This window comes from Zalophus californianus, chromosome 14 (assembly GCF_009762305.2).
Source record: "Zalophus californianus isolate mZalCal1 chromosome 14, mZalCal1.pri.v2, whole genome shotgun sequence".
NCBI classification, from domain to species: Eukaryota; Metazoa; Chordata; class Mammalia; order Carnivora; family Otariidae; genus Zalophus; species Zalophus californianus.
Genome location: NC_045608.1, coordinates 16254305 through 16276861, shown reverse-complemented (window position 1 = coordinate 16276861; position 22557 = coordinate 16254305). Strand labels below are relative to the sequence as shown.

At 55.9% G+C, this 22557-nt stretch overlaps 1 protein-coding gene across 3 annotated transcripts; it reads left to right on the top strand.

The window, feature by feature from the left end:
• Positions 1–4186: 4186 nt before the first annotated feature.
• Positions 4187–20894, top strand: RAB35 (RAB35, member RAS oncogene family). Of its 3 annotated transcripts, XM_027576795.2 has the most exons (6): positions 4187–4377; positions 9746–9796; positions 12358–12481; positions 16962–17086; positions 17180–17304; positions 18562–20894. In XM_027576795.2, exons 1-6 carry the CDS (start codon positions 4326–4328, stop codon positions 18688–18690), a joined length of 606 nt encoding a protein of 201 aa, XP_027432596.1. In that variant the 5' UTR covers positions 4187–4325; the 3' UTR covers positions 18691–20894. The 3 variants fall into 3 exon arrangements, with proteins under 3 accessions (XP_027432596.1, XP_027432597.1, XP_027432598.1); XM_027576796.2 differs by lacking the exon at positions 9746–9796; XM_027576797.2 differs by lacking the exon at positions 17180–17304 and having other exon boundaries at positions 18562–18668.
• The last annotated feature ends 1663 nt before the right edge of the window (positions 20895–22557 follow it).

Here is a 22557-nt window from a genome sequence, read left to right as displayed (position 1 = left end):
TGGTGCAGTTAGTTTAGTGTCCGACTCTTGATTTCAGCTCAGGTTGTGATCTCAGGGGCGTGAGACGGAGTCCCATGCTGGGCTCCACACAGGGCTTGGAGCCTGCTTGAGATTCTCTCTCCTTCTACCCACCCCCCCCCAAAAAAAATTAAATAAAAAAAAACCACCAATGTTTCTAGAGGAAATATGCTCCATTTCATTTGGGGGACACCAGGCACATATCCTGGCCTATAGGGAATTTCCCCTCCAAACCAAAATTGATGATTCTCAGACTGTGACAGCAGCTGTCTAAATACACCAGTCATTCAAGGCTCTTAAGTTCCAATTCCATCATGAAATCTTTATGATGAAATCTTCCCCATCATTTGAGCTAAAAGTGATAGCTGTCTCCCTCTTAAGTCTAGACTGCTTATTTGACAGCTGCTTTATCTACTGCATTGTCTTGTATTTTTAATTCCTTATGTCTTACCTCTGAAAAGACTATCAGCTCCTGGAGGGAAAAGGCTCTAGTCTACAACCTGTCATATAATAAATGGTAAGCACCCATTAAATAGTTAATAAATGATTAATTAATGCCTATTGTTTTCCAGCAGACAAGGGCAGGCAAGTCAGAAATCTGGTCTTCACAATGGCCAATTCTGCTCTTTTTTTTTTTGTTTTTTAAAGATTTTTATTTATTTGACAGAGACACAGCGAGAGAGGGAACACAAGCAGGGGGAGTGGGAGAGGGAGAAGCAGGCTTCCCGCCAAGCAGGGAGCCTGATATGGGGCTCCATCCCAGGACCCCGGGATCATGACCCAAGCCAAAGGCAGACGCTTAACGACTCAGCCGCCCAGGCGCCCCCCCCCCCCCCTTTTTTAAAGATTCATTTATCTAGGGATGCCTGGGTGGCTCAGTTGGTTAGGCGTCTGCCTTTGGCTCAGGTCATGACCCTAGGGTCCTGGGATCGAGTCCCGCACTGGGCTCCTTGCTCAGCGGGAGCCTGCTTCTCCCTCTGCTTGTCATTCCCCCCCTGCTTGTGCTCTCTTTCTGACAAATAATAAAATATTTTTAAAAAATACTTAGGGAGATCGCAAGTGTGTGCGAGGTGAGGGAGGGGGAGAGATGGAGAGAGAAACTTAAGCAGACCAGACCATCTGACCAGAGTCCGATGCAGGGCTCCATCTCACGACCCTGAGATCATCCTGAGCCGAAAGCAGAGTCGGATGCTTAACCACAGTGCCACCCAGGCGCCCCTCTGCTCTACTTTTGAGTAAAAGTATCCTGCAGCCTGATTATCAGGAGACTGCCTTGGAAACGTGTGCAACAGGTGTCTACAATAGGAAACGGCTGAAAGTATGAGTCAATGCAGAATGATCGTGGCTAACATCGTGTTGCTGTTTATCATGTGCCTGTATATGCCAGATAATTTACAAACCTCTCTCATCCTCACAACTATTCTGTGAGGAAATGGGCTCTGAGATGTGATGTGACATTGTAAATATCAAAACTTTTAAGGGATAGAGCCAGGATTTCAGAGCTAGCATTTGGAGTGCCTGGCTGGCTCAGTCAGTAGAGCACGTGACTCTTGATCTCAGGGTTGTGAGTTTAAGTCCCATGTTGGGTGTGGCATTTGAACCAAAGTCTCTCTGACTCCAGAGTAGGTTGAGAAGATGAGCTGGAGTGGCCTTCCTGCCTCACTGGCTGGTCAGTGTCAAGTGTGCATACCTGGTCGCTACTTCTTCCCTTCTATTTCCTAAAACGGCTGAATCAAAGGGGATCCCGCTAACCTTTCCTAGATCAAGGACCACTTTTTTTTTTTTTTTTTTAGAGAGCAAGATGGGGAGGAGGGCAGGGGAGGGGCAGAGGGAAACAATTTTTTTTTTTAAGATTTTATTTATTTATTTGACAGAGAGAGAGATAGCGAGAGCAGGAACACAAGCAGGGGGAGAGGGAGAGGGAGAAGCAGGCTTCCCGCGGAGCAAGGAGCCCGATGCGGGACCCGATCCCAGGATCCCTGGATCATGACCTGAGCCGAAGGCAGACGCTTAACGACTGAGCCACCCAGGCACCCAAGGGAGAGAATCTTAAGCAGACCACATCCAGCACAGAGCCTGACTCAGGGCTCCAACTCACATGGCTCCTGAACCGAGCCAAAATCAAGAGTCGGCCTCTTAATCAACTGAGCCACCCAGGTGCCCCAAGAAGGAACACTTTTAAATGGTCATATGAAGAGTGCCTGGGTGGCTCAGTTGGTTGAGCGGCCAACTCTTGATTTTGGCTCAGGTCATGATCTCGGGGTCCTGGGACTGAGCCAGGTGATGGGTTCCACACTCAGTATGGAGTCTGCCTGGGATCCTCTCTCTCTCTCTCCCTCTCTCCCTCTGCCCCTCCCCCTGCTTGTGTGCTCTCTCTAAATTAATTCTTTTTTTTTTTTTTTTTAAAGGTCATATGAGCAGCTCCTCTCCCAGGCAGATTCCAAGTCCATGTTCTTCTGACATCACCACACCTGATTCTTAGCTCCTGGAAAAACAACTAAAAACTTGAGCTGGACATTCCATGAGCTGTTCAAGGATCTTCCCTGCGACCTTGTTTATAACAAATTATAAACAACATGAATGCCTATCAATAGCAGAGTGGTTAAATTACAGTATAACCAACCCTATGACAGCGTACCATACCACGCAGCTGTTAAATGACAGAATGCCCAAGCATGTTGGTAAAGAGAAAAGGCAACATTCATACATGTATGTGTTTGCATAGGCACAGAAATTCCTTGAAGGACATTAATTCATTCAACAAATATTTCTTAGGCATCTTAAAGTGTCCGAGGAACTTATTAACGAAGGTTACCTGGGAGGAGTGGGTCTTTTTTTTTTTTTTAATGTAAGTTATTTATTTTTTTTTAAAGATTTGTTTATTTGAGAGAGCGAGAATGAGAGAGGGAGAGTACATGAGAGGGGGGGAGGGTAGAGGCAGGCTCCCCGCTGAGCACGGAGCCCGATGCGGGACTGGATCCCGGAACTTGATCCCAGAACTCCGGGATCATGACCTGAGCCGAAGGCAGTCACTTAACCAACTGAGCCACCCAGGCGCCCCGGGAGGAGTGGGTCTTAAGGAAAAACAGTAACTTGTACTTTGGGGTAAACTTCTGTACAGTTTTTTAAACCATGAGTATTACTTTTTATAAAGTCTAAAAATGGTAAAAAGAGTAGAACTATTCAACAGGTACTTGACTGGAAAGGGGCAGGGCTATAAGGAACTTCGAATTCTCCGCAATTCTCAGAATGGCAGTAGTAGCATCTCACTTTTAGGGCAGGTGGGAACTTACTCTAAAACAGGGAAAAAACTGGAGTTGATGATAAACCCAATCCCGCTTAATTCCTGGCGGCCCAGGTCTTCCTAACCACACGCTTTTGAGATGTGACTGTGTAGGCGGTGTAAAATCGAAGCCGAAGGAGCTGCTGCTTCGGGCTCCGGGTGCCGCTCACACCGGCTCGGCGTCAGGGTGGACGAGACTCTGACTCTGGAACTGCCCTCCCCATTTTACCAAGGAGGCAACCCAGGCTCCATGGGGTCACGGGGCAAGTGGTGATTCAAAGGCCACACTCCTCTCACGCTCCGCTCCGCCGGCAACTCGTGTCCCTCAAAACTGGGCAGCCAGCGACCGCCTGGGCGTCCAGTCCGCGGGCCCGGTACCAGCACCCCGGAGGCGGCGTCCGTGCGGAAGGGGGCGGAGTGTCCGGGTCCCGGGTCTCGAGACACCGGGAGCTCGGCGTAAGCCCCGCCTCCAAGGTCACTGCAGGCCGCTCTTTCCGTCTCCGCAGCGCCTGCGGCTCTCGAAGATGAAGGAGCCAATCCGTCCCGGGCCACGGCCGAGCTTCTCCGGCGCTCTCGGCGTCCTTGAAGGCTCCACAGCACCCAGGTTCTCCGAGCCCCCAGGCCCGCGCGCGACTGCGGCAACGTTCGCCGACGAGACGCAGGTAAGGCAAGCCCGCGCCCGCGGGCCTCCGCCAGGGCGCCTGCGCGGTGCGCGAGCGCGGAGAGGGCGCGGCTGGCCGCGGCTGCGGCTGCGCAAAGGCGGTGTCAAACGCTGCGCCTGCGCACTGGCGGGGCGGGGCGGGAAGGAGGGAGGCGGTGGCAGCGGCGGCGGCTGCTGAAGAGGAGGAGGAGGAGGAGGAGGAGGAGGAGGAGGAGGGGGGGGGGAGAGGAGGGAGGTGTTTCTGTCAGTTCCGGCTGTTTGTTCGGGAAGTGGATCCGCCGCTGCCGAAGCAGCCCAGAGGGAGCTGCGGATCGCGAGGCCAGCACCGACCCCGCCCGCCCGCGCGCGCCTCCCCCGCCCGCCATGGCCCGGGACTACGACCACCTCTTCAAGCTGCTCATCATCGGCGACAGCGGTGAGGGCCGCGGCGGCCGGAGGCGGCGTGGGCCCTGCCGGGCGCGGCCCGCGGGGGCCTCGGGGCGGGCAGGCGGGCGGGGAGGTGCCGGCCCGCGCGGGGCGGGGCTGCCCGGCGGCCGCCGGCTCTAGGGACGCGCCGAGGGGCTGCGGGCGGCCTCGAGGTGAGGCTGGGGCACCCGGCTTCGGAGCGGAGGGGCTGGGCGCGCGGGGCGCACGGGGGTCGGGGCTGGGGCGCCCGGTTCTCTCGCCGCGCCTGCCCCTGCCTCACGTGTGACCTTGGTCAAGTCGCGCGATGCATGGAGTTGGAGAGACCCTGGTTCGAGTTCTGGGACTACCAGCTTCCTCACTCTGTGACCTTGGGCAAGTTGTTTCGCCTTTGTGAGCCTCAGTTCCCTCATCTGTGAAGTGGGGACTTGCCTCACTGGGTGGTTGACTATTTGATGAGATAAAGCTGGGAAAGTGCTTAGCGCCCAGCCTGGCGTAAAGTCAGCCCTGGATAGATGCTAGCTATTGATGTGATTGTTAGTGCCCTTTGTAAGCCTCAGTTTCTTCCTCTGTAAACTGGGGATAATCCCAGAACCTGTCTCATGGGATTATCTCGCACAGGGCCTGGCACATTCCTGCTGAATTATTATCTGTATGGTTCCGTTTCCCCATCTGTAAAATGGTGCTGATAGTAGAATCTGCCTCTCAGGGCTGAGTGAGTATTCAGTGAGATAATGCACACGTAGTGTTGCATGGAGAGTGTGCTCAGTACGTGTTTGCTGCTACATACTGTATACTAGATCTGTACTGGAGTTGGGTCAGCCAGTATTGCAAAAGGGCTCTGACCACGTATACACTCTTGGAGAGCTCCTAGCTCCCTCCGTGCACTGCATCTTCTCCAGGGCCTGGTGCAGTGCCTTGCAACCAGTAGGTGCCTAAAACACATTTGTTGAATGAATGAATCAATGTTAAGTTTCTAGAAAAGACAGGTTGGTTTCTGGGAAAGGGTGGAGGGTTTTAGAGGTGTTTGTAGTGTGGCAGGTAAGCAGGTTTATGGGGTGACCACGAGGTCAGGGAGGCAGGCCCTGGGAGGTTTATGGGAGCATAGGTGAGGCGCTAGGATTATATGATGGGGAAGGAGGCTTGGGAGCATGCCAGGTTTATAGACCAGACCTGAGTTGAGTGTGGGCAAGGCAGTCATATGACTGAAGGCAGAGGCCAGGTTGGTGGTAGAGCCCATGGAAAGGGGGTTAAGAAAGGGGAGTAAATCAAAGGGTTGTAAGACATTGATGGAGGAGTGTTGGGTGACACTGGGCCATAGCTGGCCATGGAAGTGAGTGGGTTTTGATCTCACTGTGAAGTTAGATTGGGATGTGGTTGGTGGTTTGGATCCGGTGAAGGATGGCTGAGGTTTCTGTGGTTACTGGTGGAAGGGAGAGGTAAGGGGAAAAGTTAAGGGCCAACAAGGGAGATGCAGAGTAGCTGTGGTCAAGGAAGGAGTTAGATGGGTGGAGGATGGATTCGTTGTGGTTTGAATGAAAGAAAACCAGATGAGCTGTGTAGACTCACCCTTGGAGATGGACTCTGGTTATTCCCTAGGGTCCCGAGGCTTTCGCCTTTACAGGATTTGATTTCAGCCCCGGCCTTCGTTCCCAGGAGCTGACACCAGAATAATTTCTCTCCTTTTGGAGTTAAAGTAAGCCCACCACCGTCAAGGGTCCTTATCCCTCTAGGGCTTGTGTATTGATATCCAAAAATGAAAAGCATAAATTCTGCAAGAAGATGCAGCTTGTTGGCTTTTCTCTCTAAAACCCAGGGGATGGTTCTGGCCCCCTTTCTCACAGTACCTTTTGCTTGGTGTATTGATTTTTCACCCAGAAGTCAGGTGTGGGAGAAGACTCGCTAAGTTATGTGGCTGGCTCCTAATTCAGTCTGAGCTTGTCGAACTACATCAGGTACAGGAGTCAAAGCTGGACCCTTCTGAGCCTGGGAGGTGGAAGTTCAGACTGAGCGTGGCAACTGAGGGAGGAGAACGTCAGGCACCGCCCGGGACCGGCACCTTATGGGGAGGCTTTCTTAAGGTTTTTCAAATGATTTCACAGACGCTTTCATCTGGTTCTCACCTGCTGCCTGTGTGATTTGTCACATAAGGAAACTAAGGCTCAGAGGCACTGCCTGACTTGCCCGAAGTCACACAGCTCATCATAGGCAAAGCCAGGAGTTAATGCTCATCGGTGCTATGCGTGAGCAGCTGATGTCAGGCCTGTTGGGCCCTCAATGAATGTTCGTTTCTTTCTTTATAAATCTAGAGTTCTTCCCACTCTGCCACATCGTACACGCTTCTGGGATACATTCCCTCAGCTTTGCAGCTCTTCTTTATGGCTCAAGTTCTACACTTTCTCTTAGGTTCTTCTGATCGGCTCAGAAGTGTCACAGCATTTCATCTGAACTGTGGGGCCAGCCATCCTCATTCTTAGAACCTGGAGGCTGGAGTGGCCATCAGAGAACTAGTTAAAGCCTTTTACTTTACAGATGAGTGAGCTGAGGCTCAGAGAGAGGAAGTGACTTGCCTGAGGTTGTACAGTGAGTGGGTGACTGAGCCAGGATTAAAATCGCGAACGCTTTACTCGAAGGTCTAAGGGTCTTCAACAGTCCAGAACTGATGCCCAGACGAGTGAGGGAACTAACTATAGCCCAAGGGAGGAGCAGGGCTGAGGGTGGGGACTTCTGTGGGGGCTTTCTGAGGACCAGAGCATCTGTGTAGGCCGAGAGGCAGGGAGCAGGGGAGAGCGGTGAGGGCTGAGGGACACGTGCGGTGTTTGCCGAATAAATCGGTCTCCTGGCTGCCTGTGGTCTTCGCAGGGTAGGAGGTTGGGGCAGGACCGGTTGGGTTTCGTGCCGGGTGCGGCCCTTGGGAAGCTCTTGACTTCCGCTGTGGGGAAGGTAGATTGGTACTTATCACTTCCTCCCTTCGGCCAATGCTGTGGAATGAATGGAAGCAGCGCGTTTTCCCGAGGAGGCCTCTTCCAGGGATATTTAGGAGAGGTCATTTCTCAGGGCGGGTTTCTCTTCCTTTCAAAGGGAAGAGCAGTGCCGGAGCTTGGTGTCAGGCCCAGAGCAGCAGTTACGTGGTGACCGTAGTGGTCGTTCTGCAGCCTGGTGGTTTTCAGCAGCTCTGCAGAGCACTGGGGTGAGTGCAGGGGACTGGGAGAGGCCAGGTTGGAGGGCACACTGCTGCTTCCTTGCTTCTTGCAGAGAGCAACTCCCCCTTACCTCTTGGATTTTTTATTTTAATTTTTTTTTTAGAGAGAGAGAGAGCAATCGGTGGGGAGGGAGGGGCAGAGGCAGAGGGAGAGAGAGAACCCTAAGCAGGCTGCATGCCCAGCGCAGAGCCCAACGAGGGGTCACGATCTCACCTGAGCTGGAACCAAGAGTCAGATGCTTAACTGACTGAGCCACCCAGCGTCCCCCACCTGTTTTAGATATATGGGATCCAGATAAAATTTAATTTTAAAGAAGGATTCTGCTGCCCCCTGAAAGTTTGAAAACCATTGCTTTTGCTTCTGTGAATGCTGCAGTCAGAGCATCTGATGGTATAGCTGTCAGTGCTATTGGCATTTGTTTGGCCCTAAATTCATTAAGCCATGCTTTGTTGGTGTCGACTAAGTGCTGGGCCCAGCTTCCAGCGCTGTAAATATCCAGGGCAAGGGAGGCAAGATCTCCTTCCTAGAGGAACTCACAGCTAGTGGCCCAGACACAGTTTTTAGCTGAGTAAGCGAGCCCAGAAGGCTCCAGGAGGAAGCCAAGGAGCCGGCAGGCCTGATGGAGTGTCGGCGCCAGGCAGAGCGCCGTGGGGACCCAGCCCAGGGCTTGGGCTCTCCTTGGGCTCAGCAGGAAGCCTCGCAGAAGCGGCGATGAGGAAGTGGCTCTGAGCAAGAGCACTGCGGGCGCAGGGGGCTGAGCAGCAGGTACCGAGGGTGCAGCACCCGTCTGCTCAGAGCCGCGCCACTGTCCTTGGGAAGGGAAGCCCCAGGTTCACTCCATGAAACAAGTTCTGGGTATCTCCGGACCACTCATTCATCGGAGAAGTCCCCAGAAGAGAGCATCAGAGAGGACTGGCCAGAGAGGTTGTCTGGGGTTGGTTAGGTTTCGAGAAACTGCACAGGAGGGGGGCGGAGGCAGCGCCCTCTCAGGCTCTGATGGCTGCTTGTGGGCTCCTCCCCACCAATTTGCACTTAGCTTGGGGACACTTGAGACCCTGGTGGAAATCTCCCGTCTGCAGTGGCAGCACTGCTGCTGCAAATCTAACAGGAGTCAGATGCAGGAGCCCCTTTGGGGTCTTTTTGTTCCACTTTCTGAGCCAGACGCAGGAAGACTGCCTTCGCGGTATATATTGGAGAGAGTGCTAGGGCCCTGGAGCAGACAGCCCCCGATTCCCATCTCAGCCCCGCGCTTCCCTGCGGAGGCCCCGAAGGCCCGCTGCTTGGCTTCCCGCGGCCTCAGGTGCCTCCTCTTCAGAGACATAGTTGGAATGACAGGGGCGTCCAAGTGCCCATCACACACACAGCTCTGTGTGTGCCGATTCTTCCTTCTGGGTTTGGTTCACCCAGTGGGCTTTAGGCTTGGCAGGGGTAGGGGATGGGGTGGGGGAGATAGGGCAGGTGCACAGGCTAGAACTGCTCCTTTTGAGGTAAAGGGAAGCCAGGCTTATGGGGTTCTGCTTGTTCTTGGGACAAGTATGTTAAGGGGCTGCCGTGCTAAGTGAAATGGTCTGAGCATGTGTGAGCTCTTGGGCTGACAGGTGTAAGGCAGACACCCCCTCCTCACTGATCCAGCTGGCAGTGACATCAGCAGGGGGAGGATGGTTGGCAGTTGGTTTGTGTTGTCTGGGCCTCAGTTTTCTCATCTGTAAAATGGCCTTTATGATCTCAAGGGTCCCTTCCGGGTTCACAATTCCTCATCTCATGCTGTGCACAAACTGAAGCTCCACACACGGTGTATACTTTTCTAGGGACCGTGTGTTTTAGACACACTTTGGGGCCCATATCATTTGGCTGACCTTCCCCCTGCTTTATTTCTGTCGTCTGGTATCTTCCTCTGGGTCTCATCAGCACAGGGCCTGGGCACAAGCCCCTTTCTCTCTCCCCGCGGGACTTGGGGCAGCTTATCTCACACCAGGACAGAGGAAAAGGTCAGACATTGAGTGGGAGAGATGTTCTTGGTGTGTGGCCGGCCGGTCAGAGAGATAAAAAGCAGCATTGAGGTGGGAGATGGGTCTGCTGAGCTTCTTAAGAGTTAGCATTTGGGTGCCATCTCCCTGAAGGACTGGGTTAGAGGGAGGGACCCATGCCCCCTCTCATCTCCTGCTTTCTCTCCTGCAGGTGTGGGCAAGAGCAGTTTACTGTTACGTTTTGCCGACAACACTTTCTCAGGTGAGTGTGCCCCCTGGGATGCTGCTGGAGTATTCTGGGTTTGAGATCCCTTTACCTGGCCAGGCCTTTGCCTAATGTCTGTCTTGTTCAAAAAGTCCTTTTGTAGGCCCATCCCTTTTCTACCCAGAGACTTTTTGTGTCCCAACATTTAAGGGAGGGAAAAAAAAGTTAAGTATTACAAGTTAGTACATGCCTGTATAAAATGTCAAACAGGCAGACTCAACGGGTGAAGAATAAAAGCTGTCCCTTCACCTGCCCCTACTCTGGTGCCCTGGGAGCTTCTGTTCAGCATGGTGTGTGTCTTCCTGACTTTTTTCAACTCTACCTGTGATGGTTTGGCAACTGGCCTTCCCCTCAGCATATCAAGGACCATCCTTGCCCATCTCTAGCAGACCCCTGGTTCTTCTGAATGGCTGTGGATTTTCCTGAGCTGTGCATGGATCTACATCATTCATTGGCAGTGCTCTTGATAATGTGTGTGCTTTCTGGCTGCTTCTATTTTAAGTGATGCATTACTTTGGGTGCATTGTATGTTTATCCTTGTATAGAAGTGGAGTTACTAGGTCGGGGTATAGGCTTTTGAAACTGCCATCTTGCCTTTCAAAGAAGCTGTGCTAAGTGACACTCCCACTGAAGGGGTCAAAAGTGCCCCTTGTCAACTCTGATTAGCGCTGCATCTTAGTCTTCATTTTTGCTAAGCTAATAGGCAGAAAGTGCCATCAACTTAAATGTGTATTTTCCTGATAGCTTGTGAAGTTGGACACGTTTTTGTTCGTTGAATGTCATGTTTATTGCAGAGGTTTCTGGTTGGCTTGGCCTCTCTGATCAAGGACTGAACGTGACTCTGTCGTTGGAATTCGTGTGCTGTGGTTGAGCAGCGAGCTACAATTAGGAAGTGATTACGTGGCGAACACTTGCCTCTTGGTAGACAATTGGGTTTTGCCCGACGGTAGCCCTGCAGCACCCCTGGTGGTGTGATGTCGGGAAGAGTGGTCTGCCCTGTGTGTGCCCTTGGGCGCCACTAAGTCTCAGCCCATCTGTGAAATGGGACCACTCGGCGTCCGTCCCGCATAGAGTGATTGCGAGGATTACCCGAGATGCCCCGAGTCCTAGTGCCTGGACTAAGGAATCCCCCCAGAAGTAGCAGCTGGGTGGTGTTGCTGTTCTGTTCCATTCAGGGATGGTGCCTGTTGGCAGCTTCCCAGGCCCAGGAGTACCGCTCTTCCTTGTGTTCCTCTTGCTGTCTGCCCAGGAGCTTTCAGCTCTGGTCTCCTGGGCGGTGTCTCCTTTCCGTTTCTACCCCCCGCATCTTAGTCGAGACCCCCGTTGGTTCTGGCCCGAAGCGTCACAGCAGCTTCTGCCCATCCCATACCCGACGGCCAAGTTCATCTTGCCCATACGGGGTCTCTGGCCGGGTCTTTCCTGGGGTGGCAAACCTCAGCGGCCTTCTCACGTGAGCAGAGTTTATACCGGGGTTTCTCCAGCTTGGCACCATCGACACTGGGGCCCTGTGCTTCCCGGGGAGGGGAGGGCCTGCTCTGCGTGTAAGGATGTTGAGCAGCATTCCGGGGCTCCACCTGAGAGACATTGGTTGCTCTGACTCCTACCTTCTCTCGGCCTTGGAAATGGTGCCTGTTCTTTGAGCAAGGCCCAAGTGTGACTTCCTCCCCAAAGCCTTCCTTGATCTCTGCCCCACCCTGAAGTTTGACCCCTCCTATAAGCGCACCGTGTAGTTGGGTGTGTGTGGTGGGACTTGTCTGCAGCACCGTGTTACACAGTCAGCCCCAAACAGAGCGTGAACGTGTGCCGTTTGTCAGCCTAGGTGGGACTAGGGCATTGGCTAGATTTTCTCTTCAACTCCATCTTTCACACAGATGCCTGAATGAACTGCTTACAATGCGGCTCAGGCTCTGATTCAGACCCTTCAGTGCCGCCCTGCCACACACCAGAGAAAGTCCAAGCTCGTGGAAATGGCACAAAGGCCCTGAGACCCGGCCTCCGGTCCCCCTACCTGCCTCCCACTGCGTGCCCGACCTCACGTGACCCCCCACCCTCCCCCATTGCTATTTTTGCTACTCTCTCCTCTGCCTGGAGCAGTGTTTTCCAAAATGCAGGTCGTGACTTGTGTGTTAGGAAGTTAATGTTGTGGGTCATTTACAGTGTTGGGAATAGCACAGGAGAAAAAACCCAGAGTGTGTCCTGGGTCCCCCAGCACACTCAGGCTGCTGCTGACACATGCGTGCCGGCCCTTCTAATGCAAGGAGCCTGGCCCCTCCCCGGTCTCATCCTGGTTTAATTTCCTTTGTGGTGCTCCTCATTCCTGAAATTGTGGTCTTTATCACTGTTTCATTATGTCCTGTCTCTTGCCCTCCACCAATGAGGGCTCCATTGGGGTGAGGACCTTATCTTTTTTGTTCAGGGCTGTGTCCCTTGGACATCCAACTGGCTAGGCACAAAGAGCCAGCGGGGAGGGATCTTGGAGGCTGGGGTCCCCTGTGAGGGTGAGGATGCGTCCCGACGGGGGCGCCCCACGGGCCTGGCTAACGTGCGTGTGTGTGCAGGCAGCTACATCACCACAATCGGAGTGGATTTCAAGATTCGGACCGTGGAGATCAACGGGGAGAAAGTGAAGCTGCAGATCTGGGACACGGCCGGGCAGGAGCGCTTCCGCACCATCACCTCCACGTGAGTCAGGCTGGCCTCCCCCTCGCCACCTGCATTTGGATCAGCATCGGGTGTCCCGAGTCACAGAAATGTCATGGGGTGGGCTCCTTGCTGGCCACAGTGGCTGGTGTCGCGCGAGGGGAGGAGGTGACGAGGTGACGAGGTGGGTACTGTCAACGGGCAGCCGGTGGCTGGGGGCCCTGGCCCTGGGGGCTGCCAGGACAGTACGCGTCAGCCAGCTTGCCCTCTGGCCTTCAGTTCCTCAGTATGTAAAATGGGAGAACGGGGTTGTGGCTCCCTAGGTGGTCACTCGGTGAGTGAGTGACTTATTCGGCCGGCTGTGCAGGCTCCTGTCACCCACCCCGACTTGGGAGGAGGCTTCCCTCTTTTGAGAGGCCTGGAAGGAGCACTGGTACATAGGAGGCCCTCGGGAGGCCTCTCCTCTGCCTCCCCAAAGCCATTTACCAGGAGCCTGGTTCACCCAGTGGGCTGCCCTCCTTTGCAGCTGCAGCACCTTTGTGGTCCTTAGCTGTACAGAGGGGGACCCAGCTGGAGCCCCGGACAGCAGGAGTCCCCTGGAACTGTGGAGGGGCTCTTGGTTCTTGGGCTGTTAATAGAAAAGCTTCCAGGAAGGAGCAGGGCTTTGAAGACAGTTCGGAATTTATATTTCTGTTTTACTGTGTGACCTTGGGCAAGTTGCCTAAACTCTCTGTGCTTCAGTTTCCCAGAGGGTTTCTCCTTAGGATTGGCTTTAATGCTGAGTCCCCTGCGCCAGGTGCTCTGTGCTTGGGCTCCCCACGGGCGACCTGGTTGCGCTTGCTGCCGTCGGTACTGTTGCTTTCCCCATGTTCCAGATGAGGGGACTTCTGAGAGCAGTCCTGCTCCCAGTGAGTGGCAGAGCCCGAGCTCCACCCCGTGACGTGTGCAGAGGAGGAGCTGGGGTCTGGCCTGCAGTAGTTGCTGCTTTGGTAGGCCTCTCCTTTGCCTCCTCCCAGAAGTTCCTCTGTGACTGGGGGCTCTTGGGAAAGTGTGTGAGTTTTACTGGCCAGAGATCCCTTTCTTCCCTTCGGCATGGAAATGGGACAGACCCCAGGCTGCCTACCCATCTGGAGGCTCCTCAGGGTCTTGGGAGCGATGGGACGCTGAGGGGCAAAAAGCCCCCACGGTGGTGGTTGGGAGTGTCGTGGGGGGGAATCTCGGGGGTGCTGGCCAGGCAGGCAGAGGGGCTAGGCCAGTGGGTGGGCTGCCCTGGTTCGAGGGGCTGGAGCCTGAGCAGCCCCTGAGCAGGAGGGGCTTCTGTCACCGGGCCAGCCTTGGTGAGCACACATGCGCCATGGCCTGTGATGCCACAGACCCCACGGGTCCCCGGGCCTGGGCGCCGCCCAGTGCAGCGCTGACTACTTGCTGATGAGCTGCCTGAATCCCCTTGTGTCGTAGCAATTAGCAGCAAGGCCTTAGGGAGGGCGAATGGGTCAGAGGCTCCTTGGGGTAGGATGGATGGCATGGGCAGCCCAAGGGTCCAGACCTGAACAAGACCGCTTGTCCAGGTCAGGAGGTCTGGACACTGACCCCAGATGTCCTTAACTCTGAGCTGGGACCATCGCTAAGGATTTTACTGTATTTATTTCATTTAATTCCAAATAAAAAAAAGTCCTGTGATTATTTCCATTTTATGGATGAGAAAATTGAGGCCCAGAGAGGGTAAAGTGACTTAGTTTGGTTTGTTAGTTAGGAGTTGAATTGAGGCCCGTTTGATGCCAAAGCTCTTGCCTTCTGGCTCGGTCCACGGCCCTGCTCTCTGCTGGCCCCCCCCTGAGGGCCCGGGGCTGAGGAGATGCTCCAGTGTCTCCTGTGGGTTAAAACCGCTTAGGGAATTGAGGGTGGCCAAGAATACTGGGCTTGTGGCCGTGAGAAGGGCTTTGGGCAGGGCAGTGGGCTGGGGTGCAGAGGAGTCCGTGGCCACCTCGAGGTCAGCTCCTTTCAGGTCAGGGTGGAAGAGGTGAATCGCCTCCTTCATTCTGTTGGGGACACTGGAGTAGCTCAGCTACCAGAGGGCAACATGTGGTGGTTCCGGGGTGCTCGAGAAGGGGGGCAGTGCTGCACCGTGGTGGCCAGGGAGCCCGGGCTTGGCCTCTGCTGGCCACCTTGCCTGTGTTGGGGAAGCTGAGGCAGCTCCGGTGGCTGGGGGCCCTGGCCCTGGGGGCTGCCAGGACAGTACGCGTCAGCCAGCTTGCCCTCTGGCCTTCAGTTCCTCAGTATGTAAAATGGGAGAACGGGGTTGTGGCTCCCTAGGTGGTCACTCGGTGAGTGAGTGACTTATTCGGTCCCCTGCTGCGCGCCTCACGAGGCAGGAGGCGCACACACCATGCGGGGGGTGGGGGGCGCGGAAAGACTCCGCGTCCTGCTGGGGCGGGTGGTGAGGAAGGGAGCCTCGGGAGAGTTCAGGAGTTGTTCTCAGGGATCGGGGCGGTCGGGCTGTAGTAGTATGGCCTTTTCTGATTCAGGGCATTAAGAGAGAAACTAAAACTGCATCCTGTTAGCCTGACGGGGAGCCCTTTTGTCACCCTGTTTCCTCTGTCTCTGAGGGCGGGGTTTGCTGACCCTGAGAGGCGCAGCTGGGGTGCAGGTCGGGGAAGGGTGAGTAACGAGCTGTTGGGTGGTGAGGAAGGGAAGCCCCTTTGATACCTGGCCCTGGCCCGGCAGTCCGGCCCAGATGCTCTGACTTCAGCAGGTCATTCCACGTGGCCTCATGGCCTCACTGGTCAAAAGGGGCGCCCGTGTCTGTCATGCCAGGTCGCTGCAAAGATTAATAGGGCGGTGGATATAAAGTGTTGGGCGCCATGCCGGGCACAGAGCTGGGCAGGGGTGAGTGGGTGTGATTACTGGTGGCGGTGGTGACAGGAGGTCCAGAAGCACTGGTGGGCCCCTCCTCAGAGCTCTGAGCCCCGATCTCATCCCCAGACTAGTTCTCGCCCTTTCGGCACTTCTTGGCATTTCAGTAGTCTTGAACTCAGGAGAGCTTGGAAATGTGTTCCTCGCTCGCACTGCCTTTGCTGGCTGGGGACAGTCGTTTGTCGCCCTGGCCCTGGCGCGCACTCCTGCCCGGTTGGGCGAGGACCTGGCGCTCCCAGCAACAGCTGCTGGGGCACTGCCGAGACTGGTCCCGAGGGCCCGGCGCCTGCCCGGCTTCGCGGTTCGGCCTCCCCAGGGCAGGGACACTGTGTCCCTGGAAGGCAGAGCTGTGGCAGAATGAAGCCCCCGGGAGCCCCCAGCAGGTTTCTGAGGGGGGGCAGAGACGGGGTAGGGGAGACAAGCTGGGCTAGACCTGGGGGCACAGCACAGACTGCTTCTGCCCGCAGCCCTGGTGCCCAGCTCGGGAGAGTGGGTCACCTGCTGCCTTGCACGCTGTCCCTCGGTTTTCTTCCACCTGGGTCAGGGGCCCCAGCTTGTCACTGAAGGAATATCAATAATGGTGAGGAGCCACCATTCCTTGAATGTTGACTACCGACTGGCCCTTGTGGAAACGTGAGTTCTCTCCTTTATTCCTCGCAACCGTCCCAAGAGCAGGTACCATCATATAGTTGAGGAAAGAGGTGCGCCGGGGTGCCTGCTGTAACCTTCCCGGGGTCCCACATCCTTTCAGAGATGGTGCCAGCGTAGCCTTTGTCCTGCAACTGGGCCTAGCAAGTGAAGAGTTGGCCAGAGCGCTGCTGAGCTGGTCGTGAGAACATCCCCATCCCCCTAAGGCTCTGGTGCCAGGCGTGGGGGCCGAGGGTTCAGGCTGTGATAAGCGGGGGCGGGGGGGCGGGGGGGGGCGGCAGCAGGGGTGTGTGGTCCATGTCCTCCATCCTCCTACCTTCCAGACCTTCTGGCTGACCTCAGGCCATAGGGTCTGTACGTTTGGATGGTGGCACCTCTGGGACACCTTCTTCCCACTGTGCCCTGGGTGCCCATACCGTTTCCATGTGCTCTCTGCCACCAGCACAGATGAGCCCAGAGAGGTGGAAGGGAGATGTCCACCTGCCCCCAGTGGGGTGAATGAGACGTTGGTGGGACTTCACAAATGGTGTGTCTTCTTGGAATGGCATTTTACTAAGAGATTTGAAGAGAGAAATTCTTTCAATGTTAAAACAAGGACAGTGATAATAGGACATCAAATACAAAAATTACTTGGCATTTTAAACCTAAAACAAGAACTTCAAAGAAGGTTCAGGCTAGTGGCAGACTCGAACAACTTGACCGGCCACCTCAGGGCTGCTCCCTCTTCACTGGTGCCTTGGGGACAAGCGTGAGCAACGGTGCTGCTGAGCATCCTGGCTGGTGCATGGTTCCAGGATGTCCAGCCGGGGTCAGACCGAGAGGAGATGCTGGGTGTCTTGCAGGAGAGCATGTGCCCCATCACCATCTCCCTGGCCGCTGTCCGGACACGGGCAGGCTCGGTCTTAGTGAAGGGGCCACTCTTGTCTAGGCTGAAGCTCTGACACAGATCCTGACCCTACAGGTATTACCGGGGGACCCACGGGGTCATCGTGGTTTATGACGTCACCAGTGCAGAGTCCTTTGTCAACGTTAAGCGGTGGCTTCATGAAATCAACCAAAACTGTGATGATGTGTGCCGAATATTAGGTGAGGCTGGACCCACCGGGGTGGGGACAGTGGCCTGGGAGGTGACTGGGGGGTGCTCCTGCAGGGCTGGGCTGACTTTGCTTTGCCTTGAAGTGGGGAATAAGAATGACGACCCTGAGCGGAAGGTGGTGGAAACAGAAGATGCCTACAAATTCGCAGGGCAGATGGGGATCCAGTTGTTTGAGACCAGCGCCAAGGAGAATGTCAATGTGGAAGAGGTGAGGCCTGGGCCCGAGTGGGGGCAGGGCAGGGAGTGGGGCCCAACTGTCCCACCGCCACAGTCCTCTTCTCTGCGTGTCTAGCCTGCCCAGAGTACCCGGGCGGCGGACAGAAAAGCTCCTAGTAACTGCCGTTCCTCAGGGCCTGCTGGGTGCCAGGCATCGTGCTAGGCCTTTTGTAGGTGTTAGCTCATATCTCAACAGTCCTCTGACCTGAGGTTCCAAGTTGAGGACTATCACCCAACTTGTAAGAGGCCAAGTCACCTGGAGCCCAGCCACGCTCAGTCTTCAGCCTCACCGCCCTCCCTGGCCCCACCTGTTACCCCTTCCTGCTCTCAAGGCTTTCCTTGGGGCCTTGGCCTCCCTGCAGACACCTGGTTGCCTCCTTGTGGCCTCCAGAGTTCGGGTGGGCACCTGCTGCGAGTCCCCCAGAGGCTGTTGGGGAGACACGTCCCCCGCAGAGCAGCTGAGCTTCTGGCCCGGGGGCAGCTTCTCTTCCGCTAGGCCTGCTGGGAGGTAGTTGTGAGCCTGTGGGAGAAAAGTGGGACCTTTTGCCACAAGCCCAGGCAGGCCATGCTTGTAGCTTTAGGTGAGTCCTGCCCCACAGTGTGCGGAATCTGGAGACCCAGGGAAGCCAGGATTCCCCACTGCATCCTGGACACCCGATGCACAGTGGCAGGGAGCCCAGGTGCCTCCGAGTCAGGCTGGGATCACAAGACGGGCCTTACGTGTGACCTTGGGCGGTGACTTACCTCCGTAGGTTGCACCTGTTCCTTCTGTAGATCGGGGTGGGGTGAGGGTCCCTGCCTCCTGGGTTGTGAGGAGTAAGTGGAGCAAATTATGTCAGGTGCTTGATACCTTTCCTGGCAGAGTGGAGGAGAGGACTGTGGGTTGGCAGGTGGAGTTCCACTGGATCCTGGCACCGCAGGGACATCTTGGGGGCCTGGAGTGGGCAGGCTCTGGATCCCTCTGGCCCGACACCGGAGCTGGGGCGCCTTCGTCTTGTCCGGATTCCAGCTGGAGAGGTTCTTTCTCTCTTTTTAAAAGAAAGGCTGGAAAATTCCTGAGATTGATTTCCCCAAGACACAGCTCATGGGGCTTTGATGTTGTTCCTTTCTGGCCTTTAGAACTGACCAGCTCCTTTTGGAACGGGTCTGGGGACATGTGTACAGAAAGCCCTGAGGGTAGAAAGAGCAGATGGGGAGCGGGGCCTGGGTGCCGGGTCTGAGGCCCACCCCACCTCCTTCGTCCTCACAGATGTTCAACTGCATCACAGAGCTGGTCCTCCGAGCAAAGAAGGACAACTTAGCCAAGCAGCAGCAGCAGCAACAGAACGACGTGGTGAAGCTCACGAAGAACAGTAAACGGAAGAAGCGCTGCTGCTAGGCACCCCCCCTGCCCCCGGCCCCCCCGGCCCCCCGCAGAGACTGCGCTGTGCCTGCTCCCCGCCCGCCGCTCGCGGGGCTTCTCGGGGACAGTCGCATCTTCGTGCCGTTATTTAAAGAATTCTCTCCCCGTTTTTGTATTGGGAGGCGCCGTCGGCACTTCCTCCCCTCCCCCCTTGAGTGCCAAGAAGGTGTCGGACGACCTGCCCTTCCCTTCTGGTGCCCCTGGCCCGGGCACCTGGGCCTGGCGACGCTGCGGCCAGCCGAGCGGAGTGAGGAGCCAGAGTGTGTACATACGTGTATTGCTTTAACCAGCCGCGTCACCTTCGTCCTGCTCTGGCTTTTGCCTCCTTCACGCCAGCCCGCTGCGGTAGACCCTCCCGTCCGCACCCCTCCGCACCCCTCCGCATCCCATCTTCCGACCCCGCGGCTTCCTGAGGAGACAGGCTCGAGTTCTAGCCACACCTTTAGCCAACCTGGGCTGGTGGAGCGGGCCTTCTTCGTTACATGTTCTCTCCTACAGGCTGTCACCTTCTGTCCCTGGCACATCGGGTTGCCCCCTCTCTCGGGGGGCCTGTGTTGTGTCTCTTCCCGGCCCAGCTCCCTTCCCTCCCCTACCCCGCCCCACCCCCGTAACCATTCTGGCAGCTGGGGGAAACCTGGCCTGGAGGTAGGCCTGGGGGTTCCCATTAGAGGCCTAGCCTTTTGGTCACCAGATTTCTTGTCCTGCCTTCTAGATGCCTCTGAACTACAACCCCAGGGAAACCGTGGCTTTTAATTTATACCAACCTGTTTCAGTTCCAACAGAAAGGTAGGGGTGTGTTTGTGCAGGGAACGGGGCTTGCAGGGGCACCGAGGAGCGTTATTTTAACACATAAAGAAAATGAAGCCAAATCAAATGAATTAAATTCCTCACACTTTCTCTTCCTGAGGTTTGGTTGGCACAGCAGCAAACGTTGTGGCCTCTCCACTTTGGGTCCAGTGTTTTTAGAAAAATTGAATGGCTTCCTGTCATTGTGGGGCTGGGCTCTTGGCAGAGCAGCCTCGCCTTCCTGGCCGTTTCTTGGTGGGAGAGGAGAACGGGCCTCCTGCCCTCGTCTCTGTCGGCCCAGGGCTCTCCACGGAGCTCCCGGGTCTCTGTCGCAGCACCAGGCAGCCCTGGATGTGAGGCGTGGGTGCCAGGCACTGCTGGGCGGTGGGGACGCCACCTCAGAGGTGGATGGCAGCCTACCCTGATCACTGGCGGGACTGTTTCAGTGCGGAGGCAGTGGGAGGATTTGTTAGCGGCTGGGAAGGGTGGCAGCCCGGGGCTGGGAGCTGGCCAGCTTTGACCGTGGTCCCCTGGAGGAAAAAGCCAGGGTCATCTGCACTTGATTACTGTCCCCCTCGGGACACTTCATCATTCACCTTTCCCCTAAAAGGATCACGTAACCTGGGAGTAATTTATTTCAACACCACGATGTGTTTTATTAGATTTCCTTTCCTAGGCGAATTCCAGGCAAAGCCCTGATTGGACAATCACATCACAGATCACACTGCAGATTTTCCATGTTATCACTGTTGATGGGTTTTCAGCCAATACTGACCTGTCTCTCCACTTCCCCAGACTGCCAAAAGCCTGTGGTTCTCTGGGAGCAGGCCTTCACTGGAACTACCTGACGAGGTGGGGGAGCTCGGGGCCTAGGGAAGCGGGGCTGCGGAGGGTGGCTGTGGGGCCAGGAGCGAAAGTGTGGTCTCCGTCCTCAGGGCTGTGCTGGGTGACCAGAGGTCCTGTGCAGGACGCAGAGAGCTCGAGACCCCTGGGCGGGCAGCGTTCTCAACTCTGAGCATTCACGTGACGTCAGTGTGGCAGTGCTTGCAAATTCAAGCAATAAGGGGAAGGGGTCCTGGAAGTTTCCAGCCTGGGCTAGAAGACACTATGGCTCTGGCCACTGGACGTCCAGACCCAGGTGGTGGGGTGATTTTGGTGACGACAGTGTGCCTGTCCCACTGAGTGTTACACGCATGAATGGGGGGTGGGGGTGGGGGGCTCACAGGGCTGGACTGACGTCCTGGTGGACCTGATGTGAAATTCCTGTCGAACAACAAAACTTTTAAATGGTTTGCTAGGATTATTTCTGTATTGAAAGTTTCTAATTATGCTTTTTAAAAAAATACTAAAAATAAAGGTTCAAGCTGCCAAATTTTCTTCCAGGGTCTGTTTCCTCTCCTCCAGCTGTGCTCAGGGTGGGCCTGCCTTCTTCCCACCCACGGTATCCAGCTCTTGTTTGTCCTGGTCTGAGTCCAGCACAGGTGCCTGTTGAGGCCGAGGGACACTTTCAGGAGCGAAATTTGTTTTCTCCACAAAAGGTTGGTCCAGGTTGAGCTCCCCCCCCCCCCCCCGCCCCAGTTCAGCAGAGGTTGGGCGTGCACGTGGTAAGATGGCAGGGGAAGCGCCGTGTTTATTCTCCGCGCGGCCGGAAGGATGCAGTGATTGCTCTCTGGCTCCAAGTTCCTGCCAAGCCGTATGGCCTGCTCGAGGCTCGGGAAGCAGGGCGGGTGTGGAGGCAGGCCCCAGAGCGCTGTCCTGCACAGGATGCTGTGCCCTCCGGGGGAGGTGCCCCCCCCCCCCGGCTGAATCCACTCACCCGGGACCAAGAGAGGAGGTGACCTCCCAGAGGCGTGAAGGACTCCCTACCGCTGCCCCTTCAGAGCGGCGGCTGGTGGCTCTGAAGTGGGAGCTGCATTCTGAGCAGACAAGCTCTCCGGGTCCCCAGTGATTGAGGCAGGAAGCTCTTTAGAAATTCATTTTATTCTCAGACTATTTTCAAAAGAAGCAGTGGTGCGCTGTTTTTCTAAAAATATGCCTTTATAGATTTATATATAATATGTATATTATAAAATCCATACATATATTTACATGATTGCTACATACAAAATTACAGCACTGTGGTATGTACATATCTATAGGTACATTCTTTCCGCTCATCCCTGCTGTGCTTTTCCCATGTGAGGGAGGGAGATGATCCTTTGTAAAGCAGCTTGCGGGCAGGCTCAGCCTGGGGTGCCTCTGAGTGAGGGCCTCAGCAGAGGGGGAGAGGGGAGGGCTGCCGAGGAGGGAGCAGAAGCAGCAGGTTGCAGGATTCATCCTTCTGCAGGCCTGGGTGGCAGTTACCTGGTGGCATCTGCCCTGTGGTGCCAGTGCTGCCCTTGAGGTGGAGGTGGTTGACCGCAGACCCCTCTGGGGCCATTCTGTGGCCTGGACTCACTTGGCCGAGCCAAGAACTTGCATGTGTGAGGGGAGCCAGGGGGCCGTGGGCAGAGGAGCAGACCCCCTCCCCAGCTCTGGCCCCATGAAGGGGAAAGGACTGGCTGGCTAATGCCTGCAGAGGGCCCAGGAAAACACCGGCGGGCCTGGAGGCCAGGGAGGGAGAACAGTGGCGGCTGGGGGGGTGGGGAGATGGGGGGGTTGGCAGGGCCCTTCTTCCTCCTGACCTTGGGATGGTGACAGCCAAGCCTGGGTAAAGCCCATTGTGGCCGAATGCAAGAGAACAGCTGCGGCCCGTCAGGCCCTGCAGGCTGGGCCCCCTGCCGCAGAGGTGCATGCACGTGGGTGAGGAGCCGCCTCCCCTTCCTCCGTGGGCCAGAGACTGGGGGTGAGGTGGAGGCTCAGCCTTGGGCCTGCTGTCCCAGAGGACTAGGCCGCCCCCCCCCCCCCCGCAGCTGAGGCTCGCTTGGGGCCGCGACGGCCTCCATTCTTTCTGTTCCCTGTATTCCCAAACAGGAGGGCAGCGGAGCCTGGGGTGGGACGCGGGAGCCACTGAGGGGTGGGCGGGGTGGGCTGTGACCCCCTGCGTCTGCGCCGCAGAGCCCAAGGGGCTGCTCTGGA